Here is a 15195-nt window from a genome sequence, read left to right as displayed (position 1 = left end):
ATCACACACACACACACACACACACACACACACACGCACACATACTCACACACACACACACACATACACACACACACACACATATACACACATACACACATATAGACACACACACACACACACACACACACATACACACACACACACGCACATATACACATACACACACACACACACACGCACACACACACATACACACGCATATAGATACACACATATATAGACACACACACACATATAGACACACACACACACACACACATACACATATAGACACACACATATAGACACACACACACATATAGAGACACACATATAGACACACACACACACACACACACACATATACACACACACACACATATAGACACACACACACACACACATATAGACACACACACACACACACATATAGACACACACATATATACACATATACATACATATATATATACACATATATACACACATATATATATACACACATATATATATATATACACATATATATATATATATACACACACACATATATATATACGTATATATAGACACACACACACACATACATACATACCCACACACACTCACACTCACACACACACACACAGACACACACACAAAAACATACACACACACAAACACATGCACACATACACATGCTCATACACATACACGCATCTGCACACATATAGGCGTTCACAGATACACATGCATACTCACACACAAACACGCTGCCTTACAGTGCCAGAGACCCAGGCTATGGGAGCTGTCTGTGTGGAGTTTGCACGTTCTCCCTGTGACCGCGTGGGTTTCCTCCGGGTGCCCTAGACAGACATTTGGACAGACACATGAATAGAGAAGGTTTAGAGGGATGCGAGCCACATACAGGCAAATGGGACGAGCTTAGATGGCGGCATCTGAAGAAAGGGTCTCGACCCGAAACGTCACCCATCCCTTCTCTCCAGAGATGCTGCCTGTCCCGCTGAGTTACTCCAGCCTTTTGTGTCTATCTTCCCTTTGTTCTTTGCAGCTAGTTCTATAAATGTAAACAAGACTTAAGTGTTTTGTTTACACGGAAGCACAATTTTAGCACTTGTATTAATCAAAACCTGGATCCATAATTAGACTCTCTGAACATTTCTTCAGTCTCGCTGCCCAGCGTTAGTCAAAGCAATGATGCAACCAGCCTGTACGAGACAGGCAGGTGCAAATTCTTTAAAGAACAAACACTATCTCATGTTTAGAAACATAGAAACATAGACAATAGGTGCAGGAGTAGGCCATTCGGCCCTTCGAGCCTGCACCATTCGCCATTCAATATGATCATGGCTGATCATCCAACTCAGTATCCCGTACCTGCCTTCTCTCCATACCCCCTGATCCCTTTAGCCACAAGGGCCACATCTAACTCCCTCTTAAATATAGCCAATGAACTGTGGCCTCAACTACCCTCTGTGGCAGAGAGTTCCAGAGATTCACCACTCTTTGTGTGAAAAAAGTTCTTCTCATCTCGGTTTTAAAGGATTTCCTCCTTATCCTTAAGCTGTGACCCCTTGTCCTGGACTTCCCCAACATCGGGAGCAATCTTCCTGCATCTAGCCTGTCCAACCCCTTAAGAATTTTGTAAGTTTCTATAAGATCCCCTCTCAATCTCCTAAATTCTAGAGAGTATAAACCAAGTCTATCCAGTCTTTCTTCATAAGACAGTCCTGACATCCCAGGAATCAGTCTGGTGAACCATCTCTGCACTCCCTCTATGGCAATAATGTCCTTCCTCAGATTTGGAGACCAAAACTGTACGCAATACTCCAGGTGTGGTCTCACCAAGACCCTGTACAACTGCAGTAGAACCTCCCTGCTCCTATACTCAAATCCTTTTGCTATGAAAGCTAACATACCATTCGCTTTCTTCACTGCCTGCTGCACCTGCATGCCTACCTTCAATGACTGGTGTACGAAGGAACTGCAGATGCTGGTTTATACCGAAGATAGACTCAAAGTGCTGGAGTAACTCAATGGGTCAGGCAGCATCTGTGGAGAACATGGATAGGTGACGTTTCACAGAGTGCTGGAGTAACTCAGCGGGTCAGGCAGCATCTGTGGAGAACATGGATAGGTGATGTTTCACAGAGTGCTGGAGAAACTCAGCGGGTGCAGCAGCATCTATGGAGCTAAGGAAATAGGCAACGTTTCGGGCCGAAACCCGGAAGGGTTTCGGCCCGAAACGTTACCTATTTCCAGAAGGGTTTCGGCCCGAAACGTTGCCTATTTCCTTTGCTCCATAGATGCTGCTGCCACCATAACTCAGCGGGTCAGGCAGCATCTGTGGAGAACATGGATAGGTGATGTTTCACAGAGTGCTGGAGTAACTCAGTGGGTCAGGCAGCATCTGTGGAGAACATGGATAGGTGATATTTCACAGAGTGCTGGAGTAACTCAGCGGGTCAGGCAGCATCTGTGGAGAACATGGATAGGTGACGTTTCACAGAGTGCTGGAGTAACTCAGCGGGTGCAGCAGCATCTATGGAGCTAAGGAAATAGGCCCGAAACCCGGAAGGGTTTCGTCCCGAAACGTTACCTATTTCCAGAAGGGTTTCAGCCCGAAACGTTGCCTATTTCCTTTGCTCCATAGATGCTGCTGCACCATAACTCAGCGGGTCAGGCAGCATCTGTGGAGAACAATAATGGGTGATGTTATGTTTTCAGTCAGAATCATTCTTCAGACTGATAGTTAGAGGTGGTGGTGGGAATTGGAGGCACGGTGGCCCCTCGCTGACTCAGCTTCTGCGCCGTGTAGCTTAGTTTAGTTTAGAGATACAGCGCGGAAACAGGCCCTTCGGCCCATCGGGGCCCCACACCGACCAGCGATCCCCGCACACTAACACTATCCAACACACACTAGGGCCAATTTTACATTTACACCAAGCCAATTAACCTACAAACCTGCACGTCTTTGGAGTGTGGGATTGACCCGGGTTCAATCTACGGGTGCTGCCTATGCGGAGTTTGCACGTTCTCCCCGTAACTTGCCTGGGTTTTCTTCGAAATCTTCAGTTTCCTCCCAGCTCCTCCCAAAGACGTACAGGTTTGTAGGTTATTTGACTTGGTGTAAATGTAGAATTCTCCCTGGTGCGTGCAAACTCTGTACAGACAGCACCCGTAGCCAGGATTGAACCGTGTTCTCTGGCGCTGTATAGGTCCTGTCCCACTTACGCGACCTTGACAGGCGGCTGCTGGCACCCGTGACCGGTCGCTGAATGGTCTTGTGAGGTCTCCAATGGTTGTGAGAGGTCTCCAATGGTTGAGAGAGGTCTCCAATGGTTGAGAGAGGTCTCCAATGGTTGTGAGAGGTCTCTGTAAAATGACTTACTGCACACACAAGTCTTTTACTGTAACTATTTATTTAGGTAACTCTTTAACACTATGCTGTAGCTGTCCGTGGTCATCACTGGAGCTAGAGAGCGAGCTAGAGGTGGGGACACTACAATTATACTGGAGTCAATGGGGAGTGGTTAGTAATACGGGAGGTCACTATGGTTAAAGGAACATGCACTGATCTACATCCTTCCTCTTGGAAACAAAAGCGTGGCAGGTACTATACAGAGTGACCACGGCTCATACGCTACGAACACCAACCGCACCGGCAACAGTAGAATACTATGCGAGTTCCCCGTAGCGGACAGGCGGCCTGACCAGGAACATGCACTGATCTACAGTCTCCAATGGTTGTGACAGGTCTGCAAAGAGTCGTAGCGTCTTTCTGATCGCCGCTGAATTTTCAACATGGTGAAAATTTCGGCGACCTATGACGGGTGCCGGCAGTCACCTGTGGTCGCGTAAGTGGGACAGGGCAGCAACTCTACCACTGCCGTGTGTTGTTTAGGGCGAAGGGTCTATTGTAGCCGCCTGTGTGGGCATTTGACGGACAGTGTGGATGTCTATTGACATTCTATGCGATCAATGCATTTGCAAATGTCATCCCTCATGAGTTGCTGATTGGAGACCCAGCCTCTTAAGACGTTGTTAGTGAAAATAACAGCAGCTCGTATCAGGATGTTTGTAAAACAGTCACGTTGCCCAAGACAGTTGGCGTAGAATCGTCACCTTGAGGAACAGTGGGAGCAAATTCTATCCCTCTCGGAAAGGGAATATTTCGAAGGGAAAGTCTTGCAAGGGATACGGGGAACTGGGCGGACCTCTGTCAAAAAGAGAAAGCATCTCATAAGTAATAGGAGCAGAATTAGGCCATTCGGCCCATCATGGCTGATCTATCCCTCCCTCCTAACCCCATTCTCCTGCCTTCTCCCCACAACCCCTGACACCCGCCCTAATCAACAATCTATCTACCCCTGCCTTCAAAATATCCACTGACTTGTGGCCTCCACAGCCGTCTGTGTGGCAGCGAATTCCACAGATTCACCACCCTCTGACTAAAGAAATTCCTCCTCATCTCCTCCCTAAAAGAACGTCCTTTAATTCTGAGGCTGTGCCCTCTAGTCCTGGACTCTCCCACTAGTGGAAACACCCTCTCCACATCCACTCTGTCTGAGCCTTTCACTGTGGTTTCCCCTATCATTGTTACATTTCTTGCCTATCTTTCACTCATTGTCTCTCTACATCATTGCCTAGATTTATTGTTGACCTCTCTAATTTCAGATAGCCCTTGCGTTATCCCCTCCCCCTTTCCCAGTTCTCCTCCCAGTCCCAATGGTTTGCCATCAGTCTGAAGAAGGGTCTCGACCCGAAACGTCACCCATTCCTTCTCTCCAGAGATGCTGCCTGTCCCGCTGAGTTACTCCAGCAGTTTGTGTGTGTTAGCCTTTGATTTTATCCAGCACCTGCAGTTCTTTCCCATGCAGTCTGAAGAAGGGTCTCAACACCCATTCCTTCTCCCCAGAGTTACTCCGGCTTTTTTTGCTGGAGTAGATGGGCCAAATGGCCTAATTCTGCTGCTATTACTGTCCCGAAGAGTTATGCCCGCTGAGTTACTCCAGCTTTTTGTGTCTAATGGCTGAGAAGAATAAATTGTTCCATTTCAATTCAAATCCTTGCTGTGAAAATAGCTTCAGCATTTGGCTGGTGATGGTGAGAGTGTTCTGGGCTGATTTCGAGGCGGGACGTGGCCATTTAAGTGCCCTCCCCCCTACCTTGTGTCTTGCCATTCAAAGCACCAATCCTGGATATTACAGTCGGCTCTGGCAGATCGACACTGGGCTTTGTCCTGGCCACCGGGAGATATCCAGCTTCCCACAGTCTCCCAGGCTGCAGACAACCCACCCACCCACAGACGGCTCTCGGCTGCAGCGGCCCTGGTGGTCCACCAGGGACCCTCCTCAGGTATCAGGTGTGTGGGGGGGTCAGAGAGCGTCAGGTGTAGAGGGGAACACGGCAACAGGTGTAGGGGGTAGCGTGCAACATGTGTAAATGCGCAAAGGGCCAACAGAGGAGAGGGGAACACAGAGACACAGGTGTAGGGGGAACACAGAGACACAGGTGTAGGGGGAACACAGAGACACAGGTGTAGGGGGAACACAGAGACACAGGTGTAGGGGGAACACAGAGACACAGGTGCAGGGAACACAGAACCACAGGTGTAGGGGGAACACAGAGACACAGGTGTAGGGGGAACAGGGACACACAGGTGTAGGGGGGAACACAGACACAGGTGTAGGGGGAAAACAGAGACACAGGTGTAGGGGGGACACACAGACACAGGTGTAGGGGGAACACAGAGACACAGGTGTAGGGGGAACACAGAGACACAGGTGTAGGGGGAACACAGAGACACAGGTGTAGGGGGAACACAGAGACACAGGTGTAGGGGGAACACAGAGACAGGTGTAGGGGGAACACAGAGACACAGGTGTAGGGGGAAAACAGAGACAGGTGTAGGGGGAACACAGAGACAGGTGTAGGGGGAACACAGAGACACAGGTGTAGGGGGACAGAGACACAGGTGTAGGGGGAACACAGAGACACAGGTGTAGGGGGAACACAGAGGCACAGGTGTAGGGGGAACACAGAGACACAGGTGTAGGGGGAACACAGAGACACAGGTGTAGGGGGAACACACAGACACAGGTGTAGGGGGAACACAGAGACACAGGTGTAGGGGGAACACAGAGACACAGGTGTTGGAGGAACACACAGACACAGGTGTAGGGGGAACACAGAGACACAGGTGTAGGGGGAACACAGAGACACAGGTGTAGGGGGAACACAGAGACACAGGTGTAGGGGGAACACAGAGACACAGGTGTAGGGGGAACACAGAGACACAGGTGTAGGGGGAACACACAGACACAGGTGTAGGGGGAACACAGAGACACAGGTGTAGGGGGAACACAGAGACACAGGTGTTGGAGGAACACACAGACACAGGTGTAGGGGGAACACAGAGACACAGGTGTAGGGGGAACAGGTACCTGAGGAGGCATTTGGGGAACGGGCTCATGAGGGGCAATGTGAGACGGGTGTAGGGGGGATGCTATTGCCAGGGTATAGGGGCAACGGGTAACAGATATTACAGGGAAGATCGCAATAGTTGGAAGGTGGGGAGGGAACTTAAGAGGAAGACACAGTCGGAGAGAGAGAGGGGAGGGAGAGGGAGAGAGAGAGAGAGAGAGGGAGGGAGAGGGAGATGGAGAGAGAGACAGAGAGAGAGACAGACAGAGAGAGAGTAGAGGGCACAGGAGAGTGGGGAAGCACAGGTGAGACACCAAACTCCAAGTGTCAGTGAGATTCCAGGTGAAGGGCGGCAGGTCAGGGCAGGGGCAGGGGGGCAATAGATGGCACAGGGCGGCTCTAATGGGTGGGTGAGTGAGGGCAGCAGGGGCAAGGGGCAGTTATTCTGAGTGAGGAGAACGGAGGGGAGGGGAGGGGAATGGAGGGGAGGGGAGGAGAGGAGAATGGAGGGGAGGAGAGGAGAGGGGAGGAGAGGAGAGGAGAGTGGAGGGGAGGAGAGGAGAGGGGAGGGGAGGGGAGGGGAGGGGGGGGGAGTGGAGGGGAGGGGAGGGGAGGGGAGACTGGGCAGCTCCACAAGCCGCTGGCTGTCGCGGGAGGAGCAGGTGAGTGAGTGTGGAGCGGCCGGTTATCGCTGTGTCGGGTCCAGTCACAGTTGTTAGTTTAACGGTCCCAGAGTCGGTGCCGAGACTCCGGTAACAATCTCTGAATCTGTCTCAACTGTGTCTTTCACCCTCTCTCCAGCATTCCCTCTCTCTCCATCCCTCTCTCTTTCTCCATCCCCTTCTCTCTCTCCGTCCCTCTCTCTGTCTCTGTCCGTCTGTCTGTCTCTCTCTCTCTCTCTCCCCTGCTGTGGGACCGCGTGTATCCACTGGTTGTATTGCGGCGATCGATGATCATTAATCGCGCTGTTGCTGCCACAACTTGAGCTAGTTGCTCTTTATATGGTATGTGGGGCATGAGTGAGAGAGAGAGAGGGAGGAAGAGGGAGAGAATGGGAGACAGGAAGAGAGAGGGGGGGACAGAGCGAGACAGAGAGAGAGGGGGGGGGGGGGAGAGACAGGGAGGGAGGGAGAGAGAGAGAGAGTGTGGGAGAGAGAGAGAGAGAGAGAGAGAGAGAGAGGGAGAGAAAGAGGGGGAGAGGGAGAGAGAGGGAGAGAGAGGGAGAGAGGGGGGGAGAGTGGAGGAGAGAGTGAGAGAGTGGGGGGAGACAGAGAGAGACAGAGGGAGGGGGGAGACAAGGAAAGGGAGAGAGAGTGTGGGAGAGAGAGAGAGGGAGAGAAAGAGAGAGAGGAGAGAGGAAGTGGTGGGGGAGACAGAGAAAAAAGAGGGAGAGATAGAACGGGAGAGAGAGAGTGGCGGAGCGAGAAAGAGAGAGGGAGGCAAGAGTGGCGGGGGGGGGGGGGGAAGAGAGGGATACAGAGGGAAAGATATAATGATAAATACGCTGTGGAAATAAGGTGCAAGCACTAATCTTGTGGTGCTGTAACAAGCTTAGAGATCCCCTAACTAATAACATGGACAGTCTGAAGAAGGGTCTCGACCCGAAACATCACCTATTCCTTCTCTCCATAGATGCTGCCTCACCCGCTGAGTTTCTCCAGCATTTTGTATCTACCTTCATTATCTTTTGCTACAGGTTGTGTGATTTAGTAGCAGGAGCCACGCACAATAATCGATGCAGTTTTGCTCAACTCATTGCTGTTGAGTGGTCAACATAGAAACATAGAAAACAGGTGCAGGAGGAGGCCATTCGACCCTTCGAGCCAGCACCATTCGCCATTCAATATGATCATGGCTGATCGTCCCCAATCAATAACCCATGCCTGCCTTCTCCCCATATCCCTTGACTCCACTAGCCCCTAGAGCTCTATCTAACTCTCTCTTAAATCCATCCAGTGACTTGGCCTCCACTGCCCTCTGTGGCAGGGAATTCCACAAATTCACAAATCTCTGGGTGAAAATGTTTGTTCTCACCTCAGTCTTAAATGGCCTCCCCTTTATTCTAAGACTGTGTGGCCCCTGGTTCTGGACTCGCCCAACATTGGGATTTTATTTTCCTGCATCTAGCTTGTCCAGTCCTTTTATAATTTTATATGTTTCTATAAGATCCCCCTCATCCTTCTAAACTCCAGTGAATACAAGCCTAGTCTTTTCAATCTTTCCTCATATGACAGTCATTGGGAACATTTATTCCTGCATCTAGCTTGTAGAAACATAAAAAATAGGTGCAGGAGTAGGCCATTCGGCCCTTCGAGCCTGCACCGCCACTCAATATGATCATGGCTGATCATCCAACTCAGTATCCCATCCCTACCTTCTCTCCATACCCTCTGATCCCTTTAGCCACAAGGGCCACATCTAACTCCCTCTTAAATATAGCCAATGAACTGTGTGGCCTCAACTACCTTCTGTGGCAGAGAATTCCACAGATTCACCACTCTCTGTGTGAAATTTTTTTTTCTCATCTCGGTCCTAAAAGACTTCCCCCTTATCCTTAAACTGTGTGTGTGGCCCCTTGTTCTGGACTTCCCCAACATCGGGAACAATCTTCCTGCATCTAGCCTGTCCAACCCCTTAAGAATCTTGTAAGTTTCTATAAGATCCCCCCTCAATCTTCTAAATTCTAGCGAGTAATTCTAACGAATGATGGTTTTAAGTGGCAAAAATCGTATTTTTCAGACAGGTATTACCAATTGGATTTTGCATCCGAAAGCAGAATTTGAGATTAATTCTTAAAAAGCTAAAAATGCAACATTTTCCCACTTAAAACTTTTTAGCAGCAGAATTAAAATGGACAGCTTCGAATCTTGTAAGTTTCTATAAGATCCCCCCTCAATCTTCTAAATTCTAGCGAGTACAAGCCGAGTCTATCCAGTCTTTCTTCATATGAAAGTCCTGCCATCCCAGGAATCAGTCTGGTGAACCTTCTCTATGGCAAGAATGTCCTTTTTGGGAGGTGATGTTGGTGTGAGTGTGATCTTGCTGCTGGCCGGTGTGTTGACCACTGATGACCGCTGGCCTTTTTGTCCACAGGGCGGATGGATGAACGAGGGGCGTTGGAGTCGAGGACCACGGACAACACCAGCCTGGCCAACGTGAGCTCGGGGATGAGCTTTGCCGGCACGGACCTACTCCAACGCTACAAGCCTCTCTTCCTCCTGCTCTACTGCGCCCTGGTCGCGGTGGCCTGCGTGGGCAACGCCTTCCTACTGGGTTGCATCGTGGAGGACAAGCGCCTCCACAACGCCACCAACTTCTTCATCGGCAACCTATCTGTGGCCGACCTACTGATGTGCCTCAGCTGTGTTCCTCTCACTCTGTCCTACGCCTTTGAGCCTCGCGGCTGGCTGTTTGGTGGGTTCATGTGCCACTTTGCCACGCTGTTGCAGTCCACCACGGTGTATGTTACCGTACTGTCCCTCACCGCCATCGCCATTGACCGCTACGTGGTGGTCGCTCACCCCATCCGCCGGCGAATCGGCCCGGCCACCTGCGGGCTGGTGGTCACCTCCATCTGGCTGGTGTCCGTGGGACTGGCCGCTCCCGCCTCTGCCAACGCACGCTACCTGGAGCTGAAGCTGGCGGGCAGCGAGGTGAATATCTGCGAGGAGTTTTGGTGGGGGATGGAGAGGGAGAGGTTGGTCTACTCGTGTGTTGTGCTGCTGGTCTCGTACATGGTCCCACTCTGCGCGGTCACCATCTCCTACTGGGCCATCACGCTCCATCTGGGCCGCAGGAGACTGCCCGAGGCCGGGCAGCAGAGCCAGGCCACCTGGAACCGACAGAAGAGGAAGACCTTTCTCCTGCTGGTGGTGTCGGTGGGGACATTCGCCACCTGCTGGTTGCCCCTGCAGATCCTGAACCTCCTACAGGACCTGGACAAGGACTTCCAGATCATCGATGTGCACTATCTCAATGTGGTCCAGGTGTCTTGCCACTGGGTGGCCATGAGCTCCTCTTGCTACAACCCCTTCATCTACGCCTCCCTGCACCGGAAGTTTCGCCTGCGTCTCCGCGCCCACCTCCGCCGCTGTCGGTGGATGGTTCGAACCCCGTCTCCCCCCTCCGTCAGCCTGGCATGCCCAGTGCCCAATGGTGGAGATTGCCCCCTCTGAGCACCCCCTCTCTCCCCCCATCATCACCAACCCTCCTGGGTGGAAGGTAGACACAAACAGCTCCATTAACTCAGTGGGACAGGCAGCAATACAACAGGAGGTGCAACTCCAGAGCAAACAAAATCATGGGAGACCCCTTCCACCCCTGCAACGGACTGTTCCAGCTGCTACGGTCAGGCAAACGCCTCCGTTGCCATGCGGTGGGGGCGGAGAGGTTGAGAAGGAGTTTCTTCCCAGAGGCAATTCGGACTGTAAACGCCTATCTCACCAGGGACTAACTCTACTGAACGTTTTTCCTTCCATTATTTATTATGTAAAATAATATGTGTGTTATGGTTGTGTTTATAATTTGTTTGGTTGTTTTGTTGTTTGTGTTTTGCACAAATGTCCGTGAGCATTGCCACTTTCATTTCACTGCACATCTCGTATGTGTATGTGACAAATAAACTTGACTTGACTTGATCTGGCGTGTGCTGTACCTGCTGTCATCTAGCTGGGTTGCCTGTTATAGAAACATAGAAACATAGACAATAGGTGCAGGAGTAGAGGCCATTCAGCCCTTCGAGCCTGCACCGCCATTCAATATGATCATGGCTGATCATCCAACTCAGTATCCCATACCTGCCTTCTCTCCATACCCCCTGATCCCTTTAGCCACAAGGGCCACAACTAACTCCCTCTTAAATATAGCCAATGAACTGTGTGGCCTCAACTACCTTCTGTGGCAGAGAGTTCCAGAGATTCACCACTCTCTGTGTGAAAAATGTTTTTCTCATCTCTGTCTTAAAGGATTTCCCCCTTATCCTTAAACTGTGTGACCCCTTGTTCTGGACTTCCCCAACATCGGGAACAATCCTCCTGCATCTAGCCTGTCCAACCCCTTAAGAATGTTGTACGTTTCTATAAGATCCCCCTCTCAATCTTCTAAATTCTAGCGAGTACAAGCCGAGTCTATCCAGTCTTTCCTCATATGAAAGTCCTGACTTCCCAGGAATCAGTCTGGTGAACCGTCTCTGTACTCCCTCTATGGCAAGAATGTCTTTCCTCAGATTTGGAGACCAAAACTGTACGCAATACTCCAGGTGTGGTCTCACCAAGACCCTATACAACTGCAGTAGAACCTCCCTGGTCCTATACTCAAATCCTTTTGCTATGAATGCTAACATACCTGTTGTAGGGTTGTGAAGGAGAGCCTGGCCAAGGTTAGCTTGGAAGGTGCTGGTTCTTTAGAGATACAGCGCGGAAACTGGACCCCCTTCGGACCACCCGGCACTACCGTCCACGCCAGGGACAAGTCTACAGCTTGCAGGAGCCAATTAACCTGCCAACCCGCACGTCTTGGGAAGAGACTGGAGCGGAGAACGTGCAAACTCCACACAGACAGCAGCCGAGGTCAGGATCGAACCCGGCTCTCTGGCGCTGTGAGGCAGCAACTCTAACTGTGCCACTGTGTTTCCGCCCATGGACCAACTTTACACCAGCCAACGTTGCGCAGTCCAAAATACTCCGTGAGTTGTGAGGGGGCGCTCGGCATAAAAGGTCCCAATGCCAATCTGGAGGCAGGTGGTGGCGTAAACCGGACAGCAGGCGCTGGGGAAAATGGTATTGGGATTATGTGTTTATTATTGTCTTGTGTAGCAATGCAGTGCAAGTCTTTGGTTGCAAGGTATCTAGTGAAATCATACTGTATGTCAGTGCAATCAGCCACACACAAGCCCACCATGTTGTGCAAAGAAAATAACATACACAATGCAGAATATACCCGTTGCAATGTTAGAGAAAGTGCAAATCTTTTTAAAGTGAAAAGTGCACAAAGAGGTAGCTCGGAAGATCGAGACCGCACCCTAGCTCAGTGGTTCTTAACGCTTTTTGGCACCTGTATGCGCATACCTCAACAAAGCATTGTGGTATGTACCTTTGTTAGGTTCCTAAACATGAGCTCAACAAATGATTATGTTATTTATGACCCCTTCATGTTCCCCAGTAAAGCCCCAAACGACCCCCCATGAGGTTCCTGACCCCCAGGTTAAGAACCACTGCCCTAGCTTATGGGTAAACATAGAAACATAGATAATAGGTGCAGGAGTAGGCCATTCAGCCCTTCGAGCCAGCACCGCCATTCAATATGATCATGGCTGATCATCCAAAATCAGTGGCCCGTTCCTGCTTTCTCCCCACTGCCCTTCACTCTGTTAGCCCCGACTCACAAACACCCTCATCTTTGGTCACCCTGTGCGTAGGGGAGAGGATAGGGCTGAGGATGTGCTGGGTTGGGTTGGGTTGCTCCTGGGCCTGGCCAAGCTGGCCATCCTCTGCAAGTTACAGCGCCAGGCAGAAGAGGGCCCCTTTTCCGGGGTTAGGTCTGTGCCCGGGTGGGGTTAGAGCGGGGCTACGCTGCCCACGGGCTCCCTGGGGTGTTCCTGGACCGCTGGGCACCACAGAGGGGTATGAATGCATCCTTGACAAGGATTGTAACATTGTTGTCTAGAAGTTTACATAGTATATTTGTTTGTCTTGGATTATGCTGCTGGGTTCTGGATTGTTTCATTGTATTGTAAATATCAGTTTTTATAATTGAATATTTTTTTGATTAAAAAATGGTTTTTAAAAAAGAGATATATAACTCTGAAAACATCCAGTGAATTGGCCTCCACTGCCTTCTGTGGCAGAGAATTCCACAGATTCACAACTCTCTGGGTGGAAAAGTTTTTCCTCATCTCAGCCCAACTCTGTCTGTGTCTGTGTGACTCTGTGTGACTCTGTGTGACTCTGTGTGTGTCTGTGTGTGTCTGTGTGTGTGTGTGTGTGTCTGTGTGTGTCTGTGTGTCTCTGTGTGTGTCTGTGTGTGTCTGTGTGTGTGTGTCTGTGTGTGTCTGTGTGTGTGGCTGTGTGTGTGTCTGTGTGACTCTGTCTGTGACTCTGTGACTCTGTGTCTCTGTGTCTCTGTGTCTGTGTCAATTCAATTCAATTTTCAAAACTTTATTGGCAAGATGTAAAACATTCTTATATTGCCAAAGTATTAAACATGACATACATATTTAAAATGCATAAGTATAAATACAAGTATACAGTGCATGGATAGATGTGTCCCTGTATATAAACTCGCAATAGGCCTATAGCCCTTTATTGATTGCTACACGTTCTTGCAGCTGTAAGCAGTACAACACAATAGCAAGTTTAGCAATTCAATATTAATTTCTTACTGTCAGTTAATGTCAATTAGTGTGTGCGTCTCTGTGTGTGTCTGTGTGACTCTGTGTCTGTGTGACTCTGTGTGTGTCTGTGTGACTCTGTGTGTGTCTGTGTGTGTGTGTGTGTGTGTCTGTGTGTGTCTGTGTGTGTCTGTGTGTCTGTGTGACACTGTGTGTGACTCTGTGTGTGACTGTGTGACTGTGTGTGTCTGTGTGACTCTGTGTGTGTGTGTGTGTCTCTGTGTGTGTGACTCTGTGTGACTCTGTGTGTGTCTGTGTGTGTGTCTGTGTGACTATGTGTGTCTCTGTGACTGTGTGACTGTGTTATCTCTGTGACTCTGTGTAACTCTGTGTGATTCTGTGACTTATCTCAGCAGTATCCACTGCCTGCTTTCACTTTCCCGTCTTGGACTCAACTAACACCTTCTTGCATGTTTATACTTTCCACGCAAAAACAGCGACAAACTTCAGTGGGAAAGCGTCTGAACTGTTGCCAAGCCCCTCGTCGGTGAGAAGAATCAGATTTCACTGCCTCAACTCTTTACCTAAAACATTTTGCGATCTCACGCCCCTGGATATGTTCGACCATTAATCATCCATACCCCGCAACACTGCTCTCTCTCCCCATCCCCGCACTCGCAACAAGGGCAGAGTCCCCCTAGTCCTCACCTTTCACCCCACCAGCCGGCAAATACAACACATAATCCTCCGCCATTTCCGCCACCTCCAACGTGACCCCACCACTCGCCACATCTTCCCCTCTCCCCCCATGTCTGCCTTCCACAAAGACCGCTCCCTCCGCAACTCCCTTGTCAATTCTTCCCTTCCCTCCCGTACCACCCCCTCCCCGGGCACTTTCCGTTGCAACCGCAGGAAATGCAACACTTGTCCCTTCACCTCCCCCCTCGACTGCATTCAAGGACTATCTTCCAGCATCTGCAGTTCCTTCTTGAACATATAACAGAAGATGTTCGTTTAGACTGCGGCTTGTCAAATGGGTTCATAAGTTCATAAGTGATAGGAGCAGAATTAGGCCATTCGGCCCATCAAGTCTACTCCGCCATTCAATCATGGCTGATCTCTCTCTCCCTCCTAACCCCATTCTCCTGCCTTCTCTCCATATTCCCCGACACCTATACCAATCAACAATCTATCTATCTCTGCTTTTTAAAAATTGAATGTTACATAGAAACATAGAAAATAGGTGCAGGAGTAGGCCATTCGGCCCTTCGAGCCTGCACCGCCATGCATACAGAACAGATCAGTGTGTCCATATACCATTGTATAAATATATACACACATGAACAAATAAACTGGTAAAGTGCAAATAACAGATAATGGGTTATTAATAATCAGAGTTTTGTCCGAGCCAGGTTTAATAGCCTGATGGCTGTGGGGAAGTAGCTATTCCTGAACCTGGT

The 15195-nt window shown here is 49.9% G+C and overlaps 1 protein-coding gene across 1 annotated transcript; it reads left to right on the top strand.

Annotated features, from left to right (window-relative positions):
* The first annotated feature begins 9495 nt into the window (after window positions 1-9495).
* Window positions 9496-10595, top strand: si:dkey-202l22.3 (7 transmembrane receptor domain-containing protein). Its single transcript, XM_055663849.1, has one exon. It carries the CDS (start codon window positions 9507-9509, stop codon window positions 10581-10583), a length of 1077 nt encoding a protein of 358 aa, XP_055519824.1. The 5' UTR covers window positions 9496-9506; the 3' UTR covers window positions 10584-10595.
* Window positions 10596-15195: the final 4600 nt, after the last annotated feature.

The sequence above is a fragment of the Leucoraja erinacea genome, chromosome 38, assembly GCF_028641065.1.
Source record: "Leucoraja erinacea ecotype New England chromosome 38, Leri_hhj_1, whole genome shotgun sequence".
NCBI lineage: Eukaryota > Metazoa > Chordata > Chondrichthyes > Rajiformes > Rajidae > Leucoraja > Leucoraja erinaceus.
The sequence above is the reverse complement of the archived record's forward strand: the minus strand, read 5'-3'. Positions and strand labels throughout refer to the sequence as shown.